We start from the raw sequence: 23,371 nt of genomic DNA, 5'->3' as shown, positions 1-23,371 counted from the left end.
CACTGAGGTACAATCGCATCTGCTCCAACCCCTCAGACAGAGACCAACACCTACAAGATCTTCACCAAGCATTCTCAAAACTACGATACCCACACAAGGAAATAAAGAAACAAATCAACAGAGCCAGACGTGTACCCAGAAGCCTCCTGCTACAAGACAGGCCCAGAAGAGAAACCAACAGAACTCCACTGGCCATCACCTACAGTCCTCAGCTTAAACCTCTCCAACGCATCATCAGTGATCTACAACCCATCCTGGACAATGATCCCTCACTTTCACAGACCTTGGGAGGCAGGCCAGTCCTCGCCCACAGACAACCTGCCAACCTTAAGCATATTCTCACCAGCAACCACACACCGCACCATAACAACTCTAACTCAGGAACCAACCCATGCAACAAACCTCGATGCCAACTCTGCCCAGATATCTACACCAGCAACACCATCACAGGACCTAACCAGATCAGCTACAACATCACCGGCTCATTCACCTGCATGTCCACCAATGTTATATATGCCATCATATGCCAGCAATGCCCCTCTGCTATGTACATTGGCTAAACTGGACAGTCACTACGCAAGAGGATAAATGGACACAAGTCAGATATCAGGAATGGCAATATACAAAAACCTGTAGGAGAACACTTCAACCTCCCTGGCCACACAATGGCAGATGTAAAGGTAGCCATCTTACAGCAAAAAAACTTCAGGACCAGACTCCAAAGAGAAACTGCTGAGCTCCAGTTCATTTGCAAATTTGACACCATCAGATCAGGATTAAACAAAGACTGTGAATGGCTATCCAACTACAGAAGCAGTTTCTCCTCCCTTGGTGTTCACACCTCAACTGCTAGCAGAGCACCTCACCCTCCCTGATTGAACTAACCTCGTTATCTCCACACTGATTTATACCTGCCTCTGGAGATTTCCATTACTTGCATCTGAAGAAGTGAGGTTCTTACCCACGAAAGCTTATGCTCCCTATACTTCTGTTAGTCTCAAAGGTGCCACAGGACCCTCTGTTGCTTTTTACAGGCCTTTTCAGGATCCCCTCTGCTCACCCCAAATGGGGAGGGGGCTAGAAAAGGTGCCCCAAACATTGGCTGTCTCACACTCTTCCGACTGGATGGCCATATCCAGTGGGATCACTCAACTCCACGGCTGAAAGAAGAGACATAAGACAATAAATTTCAACACCTGGAATGCCCGCACCCTTATGGACTCTCAGCACAGTGAATGCCCAGAAAGAACTGCCATAATTGCTAGAGAACTGGCAAGACTCAGCATTGACATTGCAGCTCTGAGTGAGACCCACTGGGCTGATGAGGGCCAATTAAAAGAGAATGGAGGTGGCTACAGCTTTTTTTGGGGGGGGGGGGAAGGAAAGCCATCTGAAGAGAGACGCATTCATGGGATTGGCTTTGCCATTAAAAATAAGATCACCAATCAGCTTTTGGAGCCTCCCGTGGGAATCAGCGAGCATCTCATGGCTCTTCGGCTCAAGCTCAGTAAGAACCAATATGCCACAGTCATCAGCGCATACACCCCAACACTCGATGATGAGAAAGACAACAAGGAGCAGTTTTATAGCGCTCTTTATGCAGTCCTCACAGCCACACCTAAGGCAGACAAACTCTTCCTCTTGGGAGATTTCAATGCCAGAGTTGGACAGGACTCTCAACTCTGGAGTGGCACAAAAGGCAAAGAAGGGGTGGGAAATGTAAACCCCAATGCTATTATCCTGCTCAGCAAATGTGTGACGCATGACCTGCTCATCACAAATACCATCTTCAGGCAGAGTAACAAATTTATGACCACCTGGAAACATCCTCGGTCCAAACACTGGCACTTCCTTGACTGTTATAGTCAGAACCTGAGACTATACCCACACCTATACAACATGAGCTATGAGAGGTACTGATCACTGTTGGACAGACCATCGATTAATAAGATCAGTCATGTACTTGCAGCTTGCTCCACCACACCACAAACACCCGAAGACTAAGCAAAAGCGTTACAACATCAAAGCACTTCAGGACCAAGCCAGCTGCGAGATATTCTAGCAACATCTGTCTGAGACAGTCTCTAACCTGCCTGACAACATCATTGACATTAAAAAGCGCTGGGATCAACTTAAAAACACCATTCATAATACATATGCTGAAATCATAGGGTATTCCACTTAATGGCACCAAGACTACTTTGACGAAAACAGTGAGGAAATCCTAGTATTAATTCAACAGAAAAGAACTGCATTTTGTAATTGGCAAAATGATTTCTCTAACAAATAAAAACATGAGGCCGATCACCTGCTTGAAGCCAAAGTCCAAAGGAGGCTACGTGACATGAAAAACAAATGGTGGCAAGAGAAGGCCTCTGAGATCCAGGGTTTTGTAGACCAGGATGACATGAGAAACTTCTTTCAAGCAACAAAAACTATCTATGGGCCAAGATCCAAAGGCCCAACCCTCTTATGTTCTCAGGATGGCTCCACCCTCCTCAAGTATAATGCAGCCATTAAATAAAACTGGAAGGAGCACTTTGAGAGCCTACTAAATCGCGACTCCACGGTCTCTGAAGGCACCATCGAGTTTATTCCACAACACTCAGTAATAGAACACCTTGCTGATCCCCCATCTTCTGAGGACCATCACCCAGACAAAAAAATCACAAGGCACCAGACCCAGACGGATTCCCTGCTGAGGTTTTTAAAGCTGGTGGAACAATGCTCCAGCACAAACTTTGCCAACCCTTTGACAAAATCTGGACCTGCGAAGAAATTCTACCTGACTTTAAGAACACCAACATTATTACAATATTAAAGAAAGGGGACAAATCTTTGTGTGGGAACTACAGAGGCTAGCTCTCCTCTCCATCGCAGGGAAGAATGTTGCCTGGATTTTACTAAATCGCCTCCTCCCCCTTGCCAAGGAACTCCTTCCCAAATCACAGTGTGACTTCAGGCCACCCTGAGGCACAACTAACATGATCTTCGTGGCATGGCAGATCCAGAAGTGCAGAGAGCAACACCAGGAACTGTTCATGGCATTCATCGACCTAACCAAGGCCTTTGATTCTATCAATCTTGATGCCCTTTGGAAGATGCTGTGTAGGTTTGGCTGTCCACAGAAATTCATTTCCATCATCAGACTACTCCATGATGGGATGACTGCCACTATTTTGTGCAACAGCTCAGAGACCAAACTGTTCACTATTCGCACTGGTGTCAAGCAGGGCTGTGTCATTGCTCCAACACTCTTCTCCATTTACCTTGTCGTGATCCTGATTCTCATTCGCGACTGCCTTCCTGATGGAATCGGGATTGAGTATCGTATGGATGGCCAACTCCTCAATCTTCGACATCTCCAAACAAAATCTAAGATAATGAGAATTGGCATCACTGACCTTCAGTATGCAGATGACTACGTCATTCTTGCACACACAGAGGCCAACCTGCAAAGCACCCTAATCTTTTTGCAGATGCCTATCACAGCCTGGGTGTCTGTCTCTCTCTCTCTCTCTCTCTCAACATTGGGAAAACCAAGGTACTCTATCAGCCTTCACCTGCACAAAGTACTCTTTGTACTCCACAAATTACCATCAGTGGAGAACCCCTGGAAAATGTGGACCATTTTCTGTACCTTGGCACCCAGGTGGGTTGGTCTTTAGTAACCTCTACCATGACATCACCCATGTTTTATAGCCCTGTTAATTTACCAAGAGACATTCAATAGTTCAGCCTCCCACTTCTGTCTCTACCTCAGTGCAAGTGTGTATATCTTTGATATACAAGGCATCACCTCCCTTTTTCCCCACCTCTCCTTCCTGAGCAAGCTGTACCCTTCTATGCCAGTATTCCAGTTGTGAATTATCCCACAAAGTCTGTGATTCTAATTGTGATTATTCACCAATATTTCTAGTTCTTTCTGTTTATTCCCCATACTTCTTGCTTTAGTATATAGATATCTAAGATTTCTATGGTTCGATGGGCTGCATAGGAAGAGCAAAAAAAACCTCTTGTTAATTTCACTGTACTGCTGCCTGTCATTGCAAAAAATGCAAAGGTTGAAAAAAAATGTGTTTTAGTGTGTATTCTTGGTGCCCAGTGCACACATTTAATTCCTTCTAGTGGTAACAGTTGTTGGTAATGCCAAAAAATTGAGATGCTAAGGTCATTCAGCTGTAACAGAATTGTCCTTTGACATTCCTTTGTTAGGCCTAATATGTTTTTTGACTTACTCAATGAAGAGAGATTAGATATGAACCTGTTTTTAATTTTTTTCAGACCTTAAATAGGATTAATCTTTTAAAGAATATGCTAGTTTAATATGTACTGCCATGGTTCAGGGATTTCTTTAAAAGGCAATGCAACTTAAGCTATCAAAATATGAGACCTGTGGAATAAAAACTGAAGTTAACAAATAAATTCAATTTAAAAATGGAAGGTATTAGTATGTTGTGAAGAGGCTTCATTAGCAAAACACTGATATATATGCTCCAGGATGCAGCCTTTTAGCTTAATTTTGAAAGCCTAACTATCAGGTGCTTAAGACAAGGCTAGCCTACCTTGAGAGCTCTCCCATTTGGCAGCTGTTTCTTTAAGGATTACAGCCATTTGTTTTCAAGACTCTTGGGTTCTGTTTCCAGCTTTACTGCTGACTTTGGCTAGGTCATCTAAAGTCAAATCTTCACCTTGCTTATATGAAGCAGATGGGGAGTGAAGTGGCACTGGTCAAGTTGAAGTCTTGGAAAGATTATGGCTGCTGAACATGACAGAAGGGCTCTGAAAACGGAATGCTGCTTGAAGAATGAGACGCATGTTCTTACCCATTGCTGGCTGCCAACAGGTTGGATGACTGGCTGTCTCCCCAGTCACTGTAGCTGTGCAGTGCCTCTGGCAGGTGCATTAGCAATGCCCCAGTGACATTGAGAGGTGTGCCCCATCTATGCCTGTTTTTGTTCTGCTCAGGTGTGTGCTGAGAAGTAGAGGGAGAGCAGAGGCTTCTTACACACTTTCCTTTTCTCTCTAGCCCTCATGCAAAATAAGGCAGGATTTCTTTAATATTTATCTGTTTTCTTCTGTAAAATGGGGGTAATTCATACCTCCCTCACAAATGGTTGTGAGAGTTAATTTGTTTGCATACTGCTTTGAGATCATTGGATAAAAGCCCTGTAAATGCAGCATAGTATTAATTATTTGTTTTTATGTCCTAAGATTGCATTACCACAGAAAACCCAGTCTAGCAAAAAGGAGAATCTCGTCATAAACCGATCTAGGATGTCATATACATTAAAGAGACAGGCAGACGTTCAGATTCAGGATCACAGGGCTCAGACTCAGGCCATTTCATGACTATGATAGTTTAGTAAAACCAAAAAAAAAAAAAAATCCAGGAAATTAAACTTTAGTGCTCAAAGTGGAATAGGAGTTGGAATGGAAGAATTCTGGTAAATATTTTCCTCCACCATCTGAAAGGTACCATTTATCCTATTGCCTGTGGTATTGGAAGAGTTTATCAAGGCTGACTGAAAACTGCAAAATAAAAGTTGAAAACTTGAGCAAATAATATATACAACAATCTGGATTGTGTCACGTTACCTTCTAAGATCTATAGAGCAGTCACTTTTGGGTCCAGAGATCGTCATTTTGTTAGCGATTTCTTACTTGGAAAGCTGGCAGACTGAAAAACTGAACTTGCTGCAGGAGAACATGATACTTTAAGTGACAATTTTAAGACCATCTGTTTTATCTAAATTGTTGGAAGTAGTGAGGGAATATGAGCAATACTAGTCTTAAAATGTACCAACAAATGCTCAAAGAAATGCATATTTCATATGGGAACACTGAAATCTATTTTGGCATTAATATTCCAATGGAATTTTCTGATGTCAATGGATCTTCTGGATCCAAGACTTTAAGAACTTCTTTTAATATAAACAAAGCTGCAAAAATAAGTAGTTAAAGCTCCTCTTTATAAGCAGTGCTTTTAATACGCACAAAAATGTTTGTATCTTTCAAAATATATTGCATTAAATGTTCTAAAAACTGAAGGAAGAGGAGTGGGACTGGGAGGTGTTTTGCTCCTGATACTCCCCTTCAATCAGCTCTTCACAGTGCAGTCTCTTCTAAATTCACAAGAAGGCTGCAAAGAGTCCCAAAGACAAGTAATACTCAGGCTATATTCTATATCTTGCGGGTTCCCATGGGAAGCACTACCACACAGCCAATGACCATCACTGTGGGGGCTCAAACTGTGAGGTTCATGGTATAAGGTCCCTCAATCATTTAAATGAGTTCTTCATTAAAATGAATGGAACAATTCCTACAACTTGCTTGAGATGTGTATGTTTTTTGTTTCTCCCTTATTTTTTTAATAAAGCTGTGCATGGAATGTCAGAGGAATAATGCCATCTCATGTGATCTGTATGTGCTAAAAGCAAACCTTCTGTACCATCTGCAACATCAGCGATTCTAGCCAATAAGACACTGATACAGACTGGTCCTGAGGTTTTGTATACAATAAAAAACACAACCAGAGCAAAATTCTACCACTTTGGTTTGGCAAAAGCCCTGGAAATTCTTTGTAGTACTGATTGCAATGTTCTGATTAAGCAGAATATACCTTTTGCTCTGTATTTGACATCATTCTAATCAGAGAAACAACCTTTTTTTGCTTCCTTAATTCTTGGTTATGTAATAAGCAGGGGAAAAAAGAAATTTATATCCAACTTAGAAGGTATTATATCTGGGAGTCGTATAATAAACACCTTCCCCACATATGTCTTTGACAGAAAATGTAGAAGTTAGAAGCAATTGCCATCTGAAGTGATGAAAGGATCACTTCAGCTAAGAATGCAGTTAAGGTGACTCGTAGCATTTATTTTATGCATAGCAGCCATGGAATGGTCACATCTTCATATGATTGAGAATACTACATATATTTTTCTCTCTTTATCCATACTTGAGGTATGGAAAATGTGGTTTCTGATGGGTGGACTATGATGCTCAACATGAGGGTTATGGTGAGCTGTTGGATGAAGGCAACAAAGGTTAGCATTGCCCTGAAGAGGATGATGAGAATGAGTCAAAGGTAAAAGGGACTTTGGACCATGTACTGACAGCTCCTGAAGCAGCTGCTGCATTTAACAAGTGTTTACTCTGGATGGAGAGCTAGGAGACTGACTACCTGTGCATCTTGCTCCTCCAAAAGTGATGCATGTAGGCAGTGGAAAAATTAAATAGCATTAAAAAGCAGGCTGCTATAACAGAGTTCTTCGCAGTATTGTAGCTGATCACTGTGACTACCTATGATTCTGTATTTGGTGTGCTTTGTGTGAGCTAGCATTCCCTAGTACCTTGATTTGTTCATGTTTGCCTACTTTAAAATAAACCTACATTCTTTTAATAAAATTCAGTAAGTGATAGTCTCTTTCTTCTGTTTCCCTGGCTGCTTATTCAATGCCCTCTCAATTATACAAACTCCCGATTATCTGGAAAAAAAAATCCACCCTCCATGCTATTTGCATGAATTGGAGTGTACTCTATTTCAATAACCAGTTACAGCTTGTGACATCAAAAGGCAGATAAGGTGAGAGGGAAGGAAAAAGGTGAAAAATTGTAAGGCCCTGTATAGAAAGAAATCAATGACTTTCACCAGCATATTTTTTAGAGTGTATGGTATTGTTCCAACTTTGTACTGTAGCTACTGTAGCTGTATGAATGGAGGTCAAGTAATCAAATCTTAAGCTGATAAGCTTGCAATTAATGTTCTGTTGCTTTACAGTGAGGACAAGCATGATTATAATGTACTAGTATTCATTATTTCACCAATGTTTTCCTTCATCTCATATAGATTTCTGTTGTCATCTTTGTGAATCAAGATTACATGCACCCCCAAATTAAACCTGGGGAGACCCCCTGAAATGCACAAATAAAGCATATTTTTTTCAGCAAAATGTTTGGCACTTATCCATATTCATCGGATTATCCCTTTAAGTGAGAGACAGAACAGCACCAGATGCCGTGTGGAGCTGTTATATAACCAGTTAGTGGATACCTTTTCTCCCTGCCTCTAGATCAAAAGGGAGGAGAAATACCTACTACCTATGGCGTGCTGCTCAATCACCAGCCAGTGATTGGGAACTCCTGTAATCCGTATTATAGAGAAACTGAGATGATTGATTTTAATAGCACGGATCAATATGGATAAACATTTAATAAACAATAAATGAAAACCCCAGTTTTGAAAGTGAAATAGCTGATACTGTTGTAGTACTTCCAACCTTGAGAAACGTTTCTGTATATCTCTTAATTAACATTGCAATTTTACTGAAACATTCTGGCCAGAAGTAACAAGTTCTGTTCTGCATCACAGAATAAAGCAAGAGGGTCTAGCAAAGGATAGGAAAGGTCCCCAATTTCATGGCTGTGTGATGAATCTGTCCTTTTATGAGTACCAAGGGAGCTCTTCAGAACTTGTTTCTGAGCATGTGCAGTGAAGAATTGGAGAACAGGGAGTTAACTCAGAGAGCTCTTCCTGTTTGCTTAAGTTTTGGGGGTGTTGCTTGTGTTCATTTTAAATAAATGTTGACAGGCTTAAATTCAAGCTCACCTTTCTACAGTTGCATTTCTTCATCTGTCAGTGAGAACAGATAACTGAGAAAAGAAACTGAATGTCCCAGGCACTGTGGCTGCATCATACTGATTACTTCCCCAGAAGTTTGTAGACGCCTCACTGCATGTAGCTCACGAGATCAAAGAGCCCTGGCTTCAGGTGCTTATTGGGACAGGGGAGTGGTGGAGCCAATTAGCAATTGCTCTACACCAGGGGTTCTCAAAATGGGGGTCGGGACCCCTCAGGGGGTCGCGAGGTTATTACATGGGGTGGGGGAGAGGCGCGAGCTGTCAGCCTCCAACCCGAGCCGCGCTTTGCCTCCAGCATGTATTATAATGGTGTTAAATATATAAACATGTGTTTTTAATTTCTAAGGGGGGATCACACTCAGAGGCTTGCTATGTGAAAGGGGTCACCAGTACATAGTTTGAGAACCACTGCTCTGTATGGTATGTGCCCCACAACTGTTAGTGGATTCCTGAGCGGTAATATGCTCAGTAATTTAGCTCCCCCCACCCCACAAAGCCAGGAATTGAACAAATTCCATACCAGTGTCCTATCCACTAGGCCACATAAGCCACACTGGCAGTGTGGCCTAGTAGATAGGACACTGATATAGAATTTGTTCAATTCCTGGCTTTGACATTACTTTGCTGAATGACCTTGGATAAGTTACTTCTCTGTTTCAGTTTTGCCATCTGTAAAATCCTTTATCAGATTAGAACAAATGGATGTCAGGGATGGTTTAGGTGTACTTGGTCCTGCCTCAGCTGTGTGTGTGTGTGTGTGTGTGTGTGTGTGTGTGGCGGGGGGGACGGGACGGGACTAATGACCTCCTGAAGTCCCTTCCAGCCTTACGTTTCTGTGATTTGGAGCTGGTTAAATTCTTTTTTGATGAGTTTCATTGAAATATTTTGCAGGAACAGGTCAATTTCAACAAACTTTTAGATTGTTTAGAATTTTTTCCATCTAAATCAAAATGGTTGTTTTGACTTTCTCTGTTTTGATGTATTTTGTATTACAATTTTAATCTAGTATTAATATATATTAGCTTTAATATATATATATATATATATTTCTTTATTTTGACAGATGACAATTTGACAATGAAACATTGACATCTGTCAAAAATGAAATGGTTCCAATGAACTAATTTTCAGTGTTTCAGAATTGTGGTGTGTGTGTGTGTGTGTGTTTTGCCATTTCCTTTCTTAAAATTTTTTGACTCTTCATCCCAGTTCAGGTCAAAAACAAATTTTGAAATGTTGGAATTTCCCAGGGGATGGAAATTGCATTTTCCAAGTAGCTCTATTAATGATCCCCTGCCCAGCATTAACGTCTCCATTTTTGTAGGTGTGCAGGCATGCCCAATGGCAACAAGTATTCCTTGGGTGGTGTGTTCCTGGAATAGATGAGAGAGAGAGAGAGAGAGAGACTATGTGCATCACCAGGGGTTAGGATGTGCAAGGATGGTTCCAGTGGATTTAAGGTTTCACCACTTGCATGAGTCCTAAATCACATCCTTTGAGGCTAGTATTAATAGGAAATGCCATGTGATGACTCTCATGGGACTACTTCCCATGGAAGGGAATGATGTGATCCATAGTTTGTGACAAAGGAAATGCTGTCCCTCAGATGAAATGATGAGTGGCTGAATTTGTAAAAGAAGATTAATATATATTTTATATTGAAACTCATGGAGACAAAAAAACCCCCCACAAATGGGTTTCACTGTAGCTGTGGTGATATTCTCTCAGTGAAGATGTTGAGTAGTGGAAAGTCTTGTTCATCCAAACTCTACTCTAGAATTAGTCTCTTCTAGCTCTTAATTAGGGGCTGGAATCTCCAGCTCCTTTGTCGAGATCACATTCACTTTTATTATACTGACAGTTTTAGAGCAAGAAGGCCAGAATGCTTAATCTCTTTTTTAGGGGGATTGACAGGGTCTACACCAGGGGTCGGCAACCTTTCAGAAGTGGTGTGCCGAATCTTCATTTATTCACTCTAATTTAAGGTTTTGCGTGCCAGTAATACATCTTAACGTTTTTAGAAGATCTCTTTCTATAAGTCTATAATATATAACTAAACTATTGTATGTAAAGTAAATAAGGTTTTTAAAATGTTTAAGAAACTTCATTTAAAATTAAATTAAAATGCAGAGCCCCCCAGACCAGTGGCCAGGACCCGGGCATTGTGAGTGCCACTGAAAATCAGCTTGCGTGCCGCCTTTGGCACGCGTGCCATAGGTTGCATACCCCTGGTCTACACCTTTTGCTGTTCAGGTAGTGTTAGGATGGGCTTAGGCCCAGGCCTGTGGGCAGAAGCTATGTGAAAAGCATCTATGTATCGAAAGTGGCACTTATTACAGCACACACAATGCCCGCACAGCTGAAATATGCCAGGGTCTGACTATTGCTCAGAAACTCACTGTTGGGGATCAATCTAATTATTACCCTCTCAAATCTCTACTTGTGGATGATGGTGGTTGAGCTTCTCCAGGATAATCTAAATAGCAGTGTCTTTATGTCTTCAGATCCATTTTCAGCATTAAGCTAGCTGTTGTCTGAGATAGCACTATCAAGTAAGGACAGTTTGCCCTTAATCAGCTGCTTATGATGCAGTTGATTAGAGGATATTAATGATCCAGCCAAGTGGATGGACTGATGATTTTTAGGATTCATTCATTATTTTGGGAGTCTAATTTTCAGTGGCTGTTGAGGACCTATGCCTGAACCCAAGAATATTCCTGTTCAGAGTCCAGTACGGATCACTTTGTGGCACTCTTCAGTATGCACATGAAATAATTGGAGAATTGGTAATGGCATGGTTTGAACTATCCCTCTACACTTGTGATGAGGAATCTGAGCATGGTGACTGCATTGTCTTGCTGCGTGCCTCAAATTGCGGTATTAATATATGAGACGGAACTATTTCTTGTATGATCAGGGAAAAGCCTAGAAGATCTGGCCTGTCTGTAGGGTCTGTTTATGGGTAATTTCTCAGGCAGTTGGACAGCATTTACAACTTTGGAGGATACTTTTTACTATGAGGAGAATGTGGAAGAGCAAGTTTCAGCATGGGCCAAAAGTGTGTTTCAATATCCGCACAGTTCAGAAATGTAATGTTCCCTTCAGGATGCTGAATGGGCCAGGAAGAACCACAAAACTGTGACCTGGGGGCAACACCAACTCTGTCTCATTTAGTACTGCCTTTAAAAACTACTCCTAGATCGTAGCAATTGTGGAACACAGCAGCATGAGTGATCAAGGGCCTTTGCTTGTAAGTGAGTGGATGTTAGCTCTCTCTACATTGCACTTGCTTATGGTTATGCAGTAAGTGAATGTCCTACTCTCACTATTGGTATATAAAATCTTAAATAATATAGTCTCACTCTACTCTGCAATTGTCATAGGTGCTAGGTTGTGTGCATTCTGGTTATTTCAGTATATGTATAGTTCTTTGCCAACATTAAATAAGTAATCATTGCACTTCTATGTGTGGTGGATGAGTTTTACATATATCATGTTGGCTGTATGGTAGAGAATTAGGCTCAGCTAACAGCAGCTGGCAGAGAGGGAGCTTGCAATGAATTTAGTGCTAGCACCAGTCTGGGTGACGCAGACTAATTTGGGTTCCTCTTAAAAACCTTGAAATCATTGGCCATAAGAACGGCCATACTGGGTCAGACCAAAGGTCCATCTAGCCCAGTATCCTGTCTTCCGACAGTGGCCAATGCCAGGTGCCCCAGAGGGAATGAACAGAACAGCTAATCAAGTGATCCATCCCCTGTCGCCCTTTCCAAGGTTCAGGCAAACAGAAGTTAGGGACACCATCCTAACCGATCCTGGCTAATAGCCATTGATGGACCTATCCTCCATGAACTTATCTAGTTCTTTTTTGAACTAGGGTTTTCATGATCCACAAAGGCCATCTCTGATCTTTAGGAAAAATTGGCGACCATCTTTCACAGCTAGCAACTAGTTTATATTGATTTATATTTTCAAGCCTGTCTTTGCAAGAGGAAGAGGGCTAAACATTTATTTCTTTTTGTTTTAATGATAGATTTTCCTTTATATTCTTGGTCCTCAAAAATAAAGACCTGTGGTTGAGGGCCTTGTGGAGCTCAAAGACAGTGTTAGGAAGTTTACCTCTTAGAATTCTCAGGATAATAGTGAGATGATAATAAAAGCGACACTGATTGGTTTTCTAAACACCCATATAACATTTAAGATCTTTTTTGACTATTACCAACAAATTTAATGCATTATTTACATCAGGTTTGGATGCTGCTGCGTGACAGAATAAGAAATGAGTATATCAAGACAGAATTGGTGCTTCTAAAGTATACAGCTACTTGTAGGAAAGATTTATTTCTGGAGGTACATTAAGATTCTGTACAGTAAACTACTGAATATATGTTGGAGAAAGTGAAAACTGGTCACTGAAGCCTTGATCCTGCACAGACTTGCGTACAGACATAATTATATGCATGTGAGTAGTCTCATTGACTTCAAATGGATTACTCACAGATGTAAAGTTGAGCATATGCATAAGACTTTCTTGGACTAGTATGTGGAAATAGGATTTATGTTTCTATCATGATACTTGGAAATGCTGGTCAATTAATTAAATTCTGCCTGAATTAAACTACTTATTTAGGTGAACTTATTTGATGTACCAGGTGAAATTTTTTTTCTCCATGGCAGATTATTTGTACAGTATCATGATTTTCAAATTTATTCTGAAATTCCACATTGATTCTACATTTCTATAAAGTTCCTAACTGTCAGGGTGATTAAACATTGGAATAAATTGCCTAGGGAGGTTGTGGAATCTTCATCTCTGGAGATATTTAAAAGTAGGTTAGATAAATGTCTATCAGGGATGGTCTAGACAGTATTTGGTCCTGCCATGCGGGCAGGGGACTGGACTCGATGACCTCTCGAGGTCCCTTCCAGTCCTAGAGTCTATGAATCTATGTGGTTTATTTTTAAGCACAAGAAAGGCAATTTTACATTTGAATTCTAGATTCTGGTTTATTCCATTATTGGGTTTCTTGTGTCTTCCTCTTAGGGCCGGCTCCAAGTTTTTTGCCGCCCCAAGCAAAAAAAATGTCCCGCGCCTCCCGCCCCTCCCCAACTCCGCCCCATTCCAACCCCTTCCCCAAATCCCATGCCCCGTCTCCTCCCCTGGGCGCGCCGCATTTCCCCTCCTACCCCTCCTCATTTAGATTGCTGTGACAGTTGGTGAGCTTAGATAGGAGCACAGCTGATCAACTTGAAAGTATCAGCAGTTGAACTTAGCCAAAAAGCCCTCTGTGACAACAGATATTTATGGAGTTTAAAACTTTTAAGGAACTTGCAGAGCAGTATTTCCTTATCTCTCTTCCTTGTTCAAAGTAAGAAATGTCAGGACAAAGAATTCACACGAGGACTTGACCCGGTGGCAATTGAATTGGAATGCTGTGGATGAGAGTATCAACTGTACTAGGATATTAATCTGTCCTGCTGGAACACAAATCACAGCTCTGTTTCCCTCCCCTCTGAAATTCTGAATCAATATTGGAGAACAGGCAATCCTAAAGTCCCTCCCAGTTTATTTCATTTTGTTTAAAGCCCCACAATGTTATTAAAAGGGACACTTGCGACCGGTTTTGAAGGTCACGGTAGCATATGACCAAGAATTAATATGATTAACACATGCACATTAGTAATTAGACGATACAGGAAACAGAGATTTGAGGCTGGTGGGGTTTTTAAAGCTGTAAGCTCCTACATCTCAGTTAAATGATGATTTTCACTTTACAGATTCTGGTTAATACTGTATTCTTCCTGTAATCTTCTCCCAAGTTCTAAGATGCGTGGCACAACTGTTAGCAGCACCACCTGCTGAGCAGCTTGAGCCATAGCGTGGACTTGGCTACGGTATGGAAAAAATAAGCCTAGTACTTCTTGGCTTGAGAAGCCTTCTAGAAACTATTAAAAGGAAGGAAAGTGTATTGTTTTGCTTTTATAAGGCAAAACATATTTAGCCTGTCACGGTCCAGGAAACTTGATTATGCACTTGTGAACAACTCAATGCAAAAATGGCTTAGTAAAAAAAACAAGGCTGCAGTCAAGATCACTAAAATGTAGGAAATGCAAACGTTAAAGGTCCTAGAGCAATATTAATTCTGCTGTTTTCCTATATTTATCGTATATATTTAATGACACAAACAATAACTAACTAAGGTCCTCATTTTGACAAGAAAATCAGGAGTATAACACACGGTTACAACGCCCATGAGTTAATATTGTTAGAACCTTTCTATCTTCATTTGCTGATTTTTGTGAATTTTAAACAGTGCAGTCAACAGAGCTTACAAGCTTTTTTTGCTCTGGAGTTACTGGGCTAGTTGTGCCAGGTTCATGATGGAGCTTGTAAGCTCTTTGAACTAATTCGTTCCATAACGCACAGAGGTTGAGGAATGGGGGGAGAGTTTACAGGTAGTTATATGTGGGGTTGAGGTTTTGTGGATGGCTTTGGCAGCTGTGGTGAGAGTTTGGATCAGGACTTTTGTCATAGAATGAAAGGAATTGACAGCTGAAGGAGCCAGTAGGTGTGGATGAATGTTTCTGGGCCACCCAAATGAAAGGAGAAGAACATCTTGGCTTCTCTGATGTATGTAGGACCAGATGTACAGTTCAGTCCTGCATTTCCTGGGAGGAATGGAGGGGTGGTGAGAAGTGTAGTAAGAATTCATCCGGTGATACCTGTGGTAAAGGCATAAGTGTTCTCTGTGAAACATTAAGTTACACTTCTACCAACTGTTCTGCATGTTACCATTTGTGCAGAGATGGGTGATAAGATTCTGCTTTTATTGAAGTAACGAGTATTATGTGCACAACATTCTTTCTCTTTCTTTCCCCATTTTATATTTTATGGTTCTCTAACAAGTTTTTGGAATGGTGCGTATATTTTCTAGAGACATTTTTTTCTTGTGCTTGAACAATGGCTATAGAAATATCACATTATCTCTGCTGGTTTATATGTATTTTGTAGTGGTTAACTTCATTACTTCAATAATTACTTACAGTGACATTAATTTAACCCTTAACTCTAGTAGAGTGTCTGATCCCATTAGAATTAATGTGTCAATTTGAAAGATTTGCATTGCAGACTAAAAGTAATAGTGATTATTTCACTTAAAACCATTGTAACTGTGTGAAAAGTCTATTTTGGAAGGAGTTGATGATGCTATGAATTTTAGGTATTAAACTGAAGTCCATATCAGCCTCTTTTTTTTTATAGCTACAAGTAATGAAAGTTCACTTTTTTTTTATAAATCTGAAACTCCCTTGGACTTAAGTGGAACTTCTGGATGTCCAGAATACTGAATTCAGCTGAAACAGAAGAAAAGGATGATTAAATTACATGATACAGAAGCATTTTTTGATGGCTAACATTAAATAAATCAGTATTTGCAGTGTAGCATCTCTTTGACATGTCATTAAACACTTCCGTTTTTTGTTACAGATTTCTACTGGTGCTGATTTGTTTAATTTTCAGTGTACTCTCTACTATAGAACATTATTCAGAATTCGCCACGGGAACCCTTTTCTGGATGGTAAGTGTACTCCTTTTTTTGTAAAATATAATTGTTTATTTTGGTGACAAAACGATGGTTGTTCTTTTTGTAAGCTGAAAAACAAGGAAAGGAAATAGAGAAATCTATTGGCAGTCCATTAGCAAGACAAGGGAATTTAAAATACTAGCTGCTGCTTATTATGGAAAAGTAATATAGAACGTAAGGATGAAATAAAGTTATTTAGAAATTATTCTATAAATCTACAAAATCTGAGTATTCATAGTGTAGCAGTGTTCATTTTTAAAATATTTTTAAGTCCAGAAAAAACAAGGATGATCATCTAGTCTGACTTGCATAACCCCAAACACAAAATTTCACCTAGTGATTCCTCTTTTAAGCCCGTAACTTTTGAGCTAAAACATATCAAGGTATTCAATGTTTAATGGGGTGTCCTACCTCCAGGAAAATACTACTTATTACATACTTTTTTGCACCTGAAAGTGCAAATTGCTAAATGATTATGATCTTCAGAAATATTTGCATCTCAGTGATAACCATTCTCTGGCACAGTGATTTAGCAGTATCTAGGTTCAGCACGAAACTCTACCAGAGATAGAGAAATCACACAAATGCCTCTCACAGTTTAGTGGCAGAATTTTAACAGTGAATACTACAAGCCTATTCCATACTTCTCCCATGTGTCACTGCTGTCCTTTTCAGATTTTAGGACAAATAAATTTTGACCTGTCAGGATTTATGACTGTTACTAATCTACTAATGTCTCAGGCTTTTCTTGGGGAACTTATCGAACAGCATACTTAGTATTTTGCAAAAGGACATTGTCAATAGGGGATGACAATTAGATCTTGCTGTGATGAGGAACATCTGTCCATTTGGAATTGGATTGAGGTCACTAACTCATTTCACAATGGCCACTGAACGACACTCAGATGGAAATAGTGTTCAGTTACCACCAGTCATAGGCTAGCTTTGAATTACTGATATTCAGGTGAGAGGTTACTGAACACCAAAGCATACAGTGCCCCTTAGTTTTATAAGCACAAGGTGACTAGCATGTGCACAGCAATTACTGCAAAAAGTTGTTACAATATGTGTGATTTTGAACGATGTTATTTTTGAAACTGGTGGGAAGTAAAATGGGAGAAAGTGTGTGTGTGTGTATTCCAGAAAATGCTCCTTATCACATCACCTAAAGAAAAGTTAATAATGGGAATGTTTGATGAAGCAGCCTTTATTGAAGTGATGCGAAGTGTACCATGATAATACATAACATCTAAATCAGTGGTTTTCAATCTGTGGTCCGCAGGTCCCTGGGGGTCTGCAGACTATGCCTTAGATTTCCAAAGAGGTCTATACCTTCATTTGAAAATGTTTAGGGGTCTGCAAATGGAAAAAAAAGGTTGAAAATTACTGGTGTAAATGTATAGCAACTCAGATCATAGAATCATGGAAGATTGGGGTTGGAAGAGACCCCAGGAGGTCATCTAGTCCAACCCCCTGCTTAAAGCAGGACCAACCCCAACTAAATCATTCCAGCCAGGACTTTTCCCCATTCCCAATGCTTCATCACCCTCCTAGTGAAATAGATTTTCCTAATATCCAACCTAGATCTGCTGAGCTCAGTGTGTAACATCACAACAGCTATTTTGATTTTTTTTTAAATGGTGATTTCCTAATGTGATGGATTTTCGCTTTACAGCTGGCTTGAGAATCAAAGCTAGGTACCCATTTACTTCACTGGAGCTTAAACTTCATTAGTGCATGCAGACTTCACATGTGATTGACTAAAACCATCATTAGGTTCACAGGGTTATAATGCTGTAGCAAATGTTGCTTGGCTTTACTCAGAGTCAAACAAAGTGCAGTTTTGTTGGTCATGTGCAAGTCTCTAAAACCCTTATAAATAGATAATGGTAAGTTATATTGAGTCAGAACCTGACATAGTGATACTGAGCGATAGTCAGTGTTGACCTCTGTTCTTATACTGGTTACATGTGTGTGTATGTGTGTATATATAATATTTTTAGTGAATCTAGTGGTTGTTGAAAAACTGCCAGATTAACATTCCTAGCAACTTCAAGTCCTGTGGGTCTCTCCACCCCCAACCGAGTGGGCAGTGACAGTACTAAGACAGTCTCTATGTCAGTCTGTCAAAGTGTTGCAACCCTGAGCTGAAAGGTCCATCTTTCTGGGACATGAGTAGTGTCACTTCCATGCCACTGAATCCTTAGCTTCCCTGCTTAATTCACCGGACAAAAAGGCTAGTTGTGATATTGGCTATTTATATGGCTACTTGTGCAGAAGGGTAGCAAATCGCTGTCTTTCTAAAGATGAGACTGCATACTTTAGCTAGCACTGGAGAAGATTCATTTAACTGTAACTTGTGGAAGGTTGTGTTGTGCTCTACATTGAGAGTGAGCTAAATGATGATAGAGCATACTTTTGGTGTCTTCCTGTTCAAGGTCTGCATTTAGTTCTACTGAAATATCCCTTACTAAGTTGTTATCAACTTCAAAGTTGTAACACTTACCATTTCCAAGTTGGTGACACCTGACAATGGGAATTCTATACAACACACACTCAGACCTGAATGTGGCTTCCTTTTGAGGGGTTAAACTGATGGCCGAAATTCAACATCATTATTCTTAATGGAATTTTACCAGGGACAAATTTGGCCCATTATGCATAGCATTTAGTGCTTATGCATTAATGGATATTTTAACATTATCCCTGCCTTTTCGAAGCTTATAAAAAGAATAGTAAAAACCCATTAAGCAATAAAACTCATCATTCTATTCTCTTGATATGTGAAATCCGTTGGCATTAAGGCAAATTATGTACATGTGTCAAGGGGAGAATGCAACACTACTACATCTTTTAAAAGGAAAGTTTTTGTGAAGGGGGCTAAAGAGGCATCTGAGAGGCACTAAAATTGTCAGAGGTTTCAAATAAAAGCAGCTGAAACAATTTTAACCTAATTCTGGGGGGAAATAATGTTCCTGTGCTTATGACACTTGTGTCAAATTGCTCTTAAAGCAAGTCTTCAAAGTTGAATGTAAAGTTATATCCTCAAAGATGACAGGGATATATCAGAAAAACCTATTGCTGAGTTTTAAATCATTTCATCATTCAAGTTGATTGGCACGGCTCACAGAATGCAGTAATAGCTCTACTTATAGTGTTTGCTTGGGCTTGGAGTGAATTCCAGCTCTCTGGTAGTCAGGAAAAGACAGGCACATGCCATAATTTTCAATCTGATTAACAATGTATTAACTTCACTTCTTTGGTTTTGGGACTGGTGAGATTGCTTGTCTTGAGCTTCCGTTTGCTGCCAGCTGAGGGAGATGTGCCCTCTCTTTTAAAAGGAGCTCTTTTCTAAACAACAAATATGATGCATATTTATGTTATTTAGCTGTTATGAGCTTGTTGCCAGCTCCTCTGCTTGATGAGATCATTTAGTTTGTGGTCATGCTATGCAAGATAAATTGTAGGATATTAGCTAGGGTTACCATACTCAAACATTTAAAAAAAAGGACACTCCACGGGGTCCCAGTCCTGCCCCTGGCCCCGCCCCAACTCCACCCCTTCCCCGCCCCCACCCCAACCCCAGCCCTTCCCCGTCCCCATTCCAACCCCTTCCCCAAAGTCCCTGCCCCAACTCTGCCCCCTCCTCTGAGCACCCCACATTCCCCCTCCTCCCTCCCACTCTGATCTTGGTTGGGGGTTGCTAAGTGCTTCCCAGCTTCCCACTCGCCCTACAGCCCCTGCACCCCCCCCACCCCTGCAGCCTCTGTGCCCCCCGCCTGCCCTGCCCCTGCACCCCCCTGCCCCTGCAGCCTCTATGCCCCTGCCTGCCCTGCTCCTCCTTGCCCTGCAGCCTCTGCACCCCCTCCGCCTGCCCTGCTCCCCCGCTCACCTGGCAGCGTCTGCCTGGCGGGGGCTTCGGATGCTCAGTGGCGACCGGGGCAGCACGGGTCCCTGCAGCCCCGGCACAAAATAGGTCTCAGTGTTCTTGGGTAGTCATTACTTCACAAAGCTATACTGAAATTATCTTGATAGTGTGATCATGGTAACACAGTGACTGCCATTATTTGTTTTATATTTAGTGGTGTTAATTAAAAGACTCACAGAGGGAATATTCTGGTACTTCCTAAAAAATTATTGCACCCAGAAAATTTAAATATTTTATATACCATGGCCTGTGTGGAATGTACCTGTCTCCACTTACTCTTTTAGCCTCATTTGTCTGTTTTATCTCAATTACACGCCACACTCCCTGCCCCGTGCCGCAGCCTCCTTCCTGCGGCGCGGGGTGACAGGGCCGCAGGAAGGGTCCCCCAGTGGCTGGGGAGTCCCCGCCCACGAGGGAAGCCCGAGCCACTGGCTGGGCCCGGCCTCCCCATGGTCCTGCGGGCTCAGCTGGGGCGTGCGGTCCGGCCGGCCTCTGGGGGCAGCAGCGGCCCCTTCACCGCCTTCTGTGGCTGTGCCCCTTCCCCTGCCCGAGCTCGCTACAATGTAGCCGGGTGGCTGGGCTGCGCTGCGGACCCGACAAGTTGTGCTGGGGCCGGGTGGACCCTGGGTTATGCTGCCTCCCTATTTCCCTGGACATGTCCGGCTTTTTGGCAATTCGCCCCGGACGGGGATTTGAGTACCGGAAATCCGGACATATGGTAACCCTATATTAGCTGTTGATTCTTTGCCCTACTTTGCCTATTTAGCAAGCCAGAACACAAGGGCAATGACATCAGAGCAATTTAATGTTCTTGGTGAACAGAAAAGGTATGTAGAATTCATGGGTGAACTTCAAAAAGAGTTAGAGGATCAGGTTTTTTTAGATAAGCAACTGGACTTTTGGGTGCTTATCCAAATTCTTTGGACCTCTTGAACCTACAAAATCAAGCTGGAAAGCTCACAGGAGCAGTGTTTTTGGTGTGATTTCTATTTAATGCTTGTTTTGGGTCAGGCCTGGTACACTAAACCCAATTTTGGGTGGCTTGGATACCTTCGATCGTGGTCCTATCAAAAATATGGAAGCGCACTGGTCTACAAAAATGTAAAATAGGTGAGAGAAACAAAGCTAAATTTTTTCAACTCTGTGTAATGGTTTGGTTTAGCTTAGCTTTATGTTGTGGATGAATGATTTATTTGAGGGGTGGGTGGGGGAAGTGGGAAAGAAGGGGTTTGCACTTATCTAATCTCATTGGCCAATCCCTAACAGACACAATGAGACAATGATTCATTCACCCTATCAAGGAGACTAGTCACAATATGGCTGGCTTCAATGAGATTTGTACAGAAGCACCTGTAAAACTGAAATAGTACAGTTCTATATTTATCTCTTAAATTTCTTTGATTCACCAGATGACTTATGCCCACAGGGTATTTAGGCTGCTAGGTAAGAAATTGAAGTCCAGGACCTCTATGGTAGCATTCTCTGAAATGCTTCCAGTTCCACGTGCAGGGCCAGTTAGAAAGGCAGAACTGTAGGGAGGAGGGGTTTAGATTTATTAGGAATTGGAGAAACCTTTGGGAAAGGAGGAGCCCATACAGGAAGGAGATTGCTGGCACTTACAATTAAAAAGGTCATAGAGCAGTTCTTTTAAACTAAGGGTTGGGGGAAAGCCGACAGGTGCAGAGGAGAACGTGGTTTGGACAGAGACATCTGTTAAGGAAGGATCTATTAATGGAGATTCTCTATGTCCTAGTAAGGAGGAGAGGATGAAGATGATAAAATACAGGTAGGATCTGATGAGAAACTGTCAAATGAAATGAAGTCCCATTCAATTACGTAATGTAATGGCAGACCGCTAAAAAGTGACTAGTCTTTAAAGTGCTTATATACAAATGCTAGAAGTCTAAATAATAAGATGGGTGAACTAGCGTGCCTTGTATTAAATGAGGATATTGATATAATAGGCATCACAGAAACTTGGTGGAATAAGGATAATCAATGGGACACAGTAATACCAGGGTACAAAATATATTGGAAGGACAGAACAGGTCGTGCTGGTGGGGGAGTGGCACTAGATGTGAAAGAAAGGATTTAATCAAATGAAGTAAAAAATCTTAAATGAAACAAATAGTACCATAGAATCTGTATAGATAGCAATTCCATGCTTGAATACTAAGAATATAGCAGTAGGAATATATTACTGATCACCTGACCAGATGGTGATAGTGACTGCGAAATGCTCAGGGAGATTAGAGAGACTATAAAAATAAAAAACTCAACAATAATGGGGGATTTTAACTATCCCCATATTGACTGGGTACATGTCACCTCAGGATGGGATGCAGAGATACAGTTTGTTGACACCTTAAATGGCTGCTTCTTGGAGCAGCTTCCTGGAACCCACAATAGGCAGTTCTTGATTTAGTCCTAAGTAGAGCATAGGATCTGGTCCAAGAGGTGAATATAGCTGGACCGCTTAGTAATAGTGACCATTATATAATTAAATTTAACATCCCTGTTGTGGGGAAAACACCACAGCGGCCCAACATTGTAGCATTTCATTTCAGAAAAAGAGCTACACAAAAATGAAGAAGTTAGTTAAACAGAAATGAAAAGATACAGTGCCAAAAGTGAAATCCTTGGAAGCTGCATGGAAACTTTTTAAAGACATCATAATAGAGGCTCAACTTAAATGTATACCCCAAATTAAAAAACATAGTAAAAGAATAAAAAAAAAGTGCCACCGTGGCTAAACAAGAAAGTAAAAGAAGCTGTGAGAGGCAAAAAGGCATCCTTTAAAAAGTGGAAGTTAAATTCTAGTGAGGAAAATAGAAAGGAGCATAAACTGTGTCAAATGAAGTGTAAAAATATAATTCGGACGGCCAAAAAAGAATTTGAAGAACAGCTAGCCAAAGACTCAAAAAGTAATAGCAATATATATTTTTTTAAGTACATCAGAAGCAGGAAGCCTGCTAAACAACCAGTGGGGCCACTGGATGATTGAGATGGTAAAGGAGCACTCAAGGATGATAAGGCCACTGCGGAGAAACTAAATGATTTCTTTGCATCTGTCAAGCCCCACTCTGTCACTTTGAGTACAGAAGGTAGGGGCCCGCAAGAATTTTAAAAATTAATACTTACCACTCCAGGCATGTATTAAACTCCCAAGGTTACAGCTTTTCTCTGACCTTGGCTTGGTAAACGATGCCACCATCCA

The 23,371-nt window shown here is 41.1% G+C and overlaps 1 protein-coding gene across 1 annotated transcript in view; it reads left to right on the top strand.

The window, feature by feature from the left end:
- LOC117871880 (potassium voltage-gated channel subfamily KQT member 1-like) overlaps positions 1 to 23,371 on the top strand; it is a 466,257-nt gene that overhangs the window by 40,133 nt on the left and 402,753 nt on the right. The window contains exon 2 of the mRNA XM_034759710.1: positions 16,130 to 16,220. Within this exon, the coding sequence (XP_034615601.1) occupies positions 16,130 to 16,220 (91 nt within the window). The remainder of the gene's footprint in view (positions 1 to 16,129; positions 16,221 to 23,371) is intronic.

The sequence above is a fragment of the Trachemys scripta genome, chromosome 1 (assembly GCF_013100865.1).
Source record: "Trachemys scripta elegans isolate TJP31775 chromosome 1, CAS_Tse_1.0, whole genome shotgun sequence".
NCBI classification, from domain to species: Eukaryota; Metazoa; Chordata; order Testudines; family Emydidae; genus Trachemys; species Trachemys scripta.
Note: the sequence above shows the minus strand (reverse complement) of the source record. Positions and strands in the feature narration are given on the sequence as shown.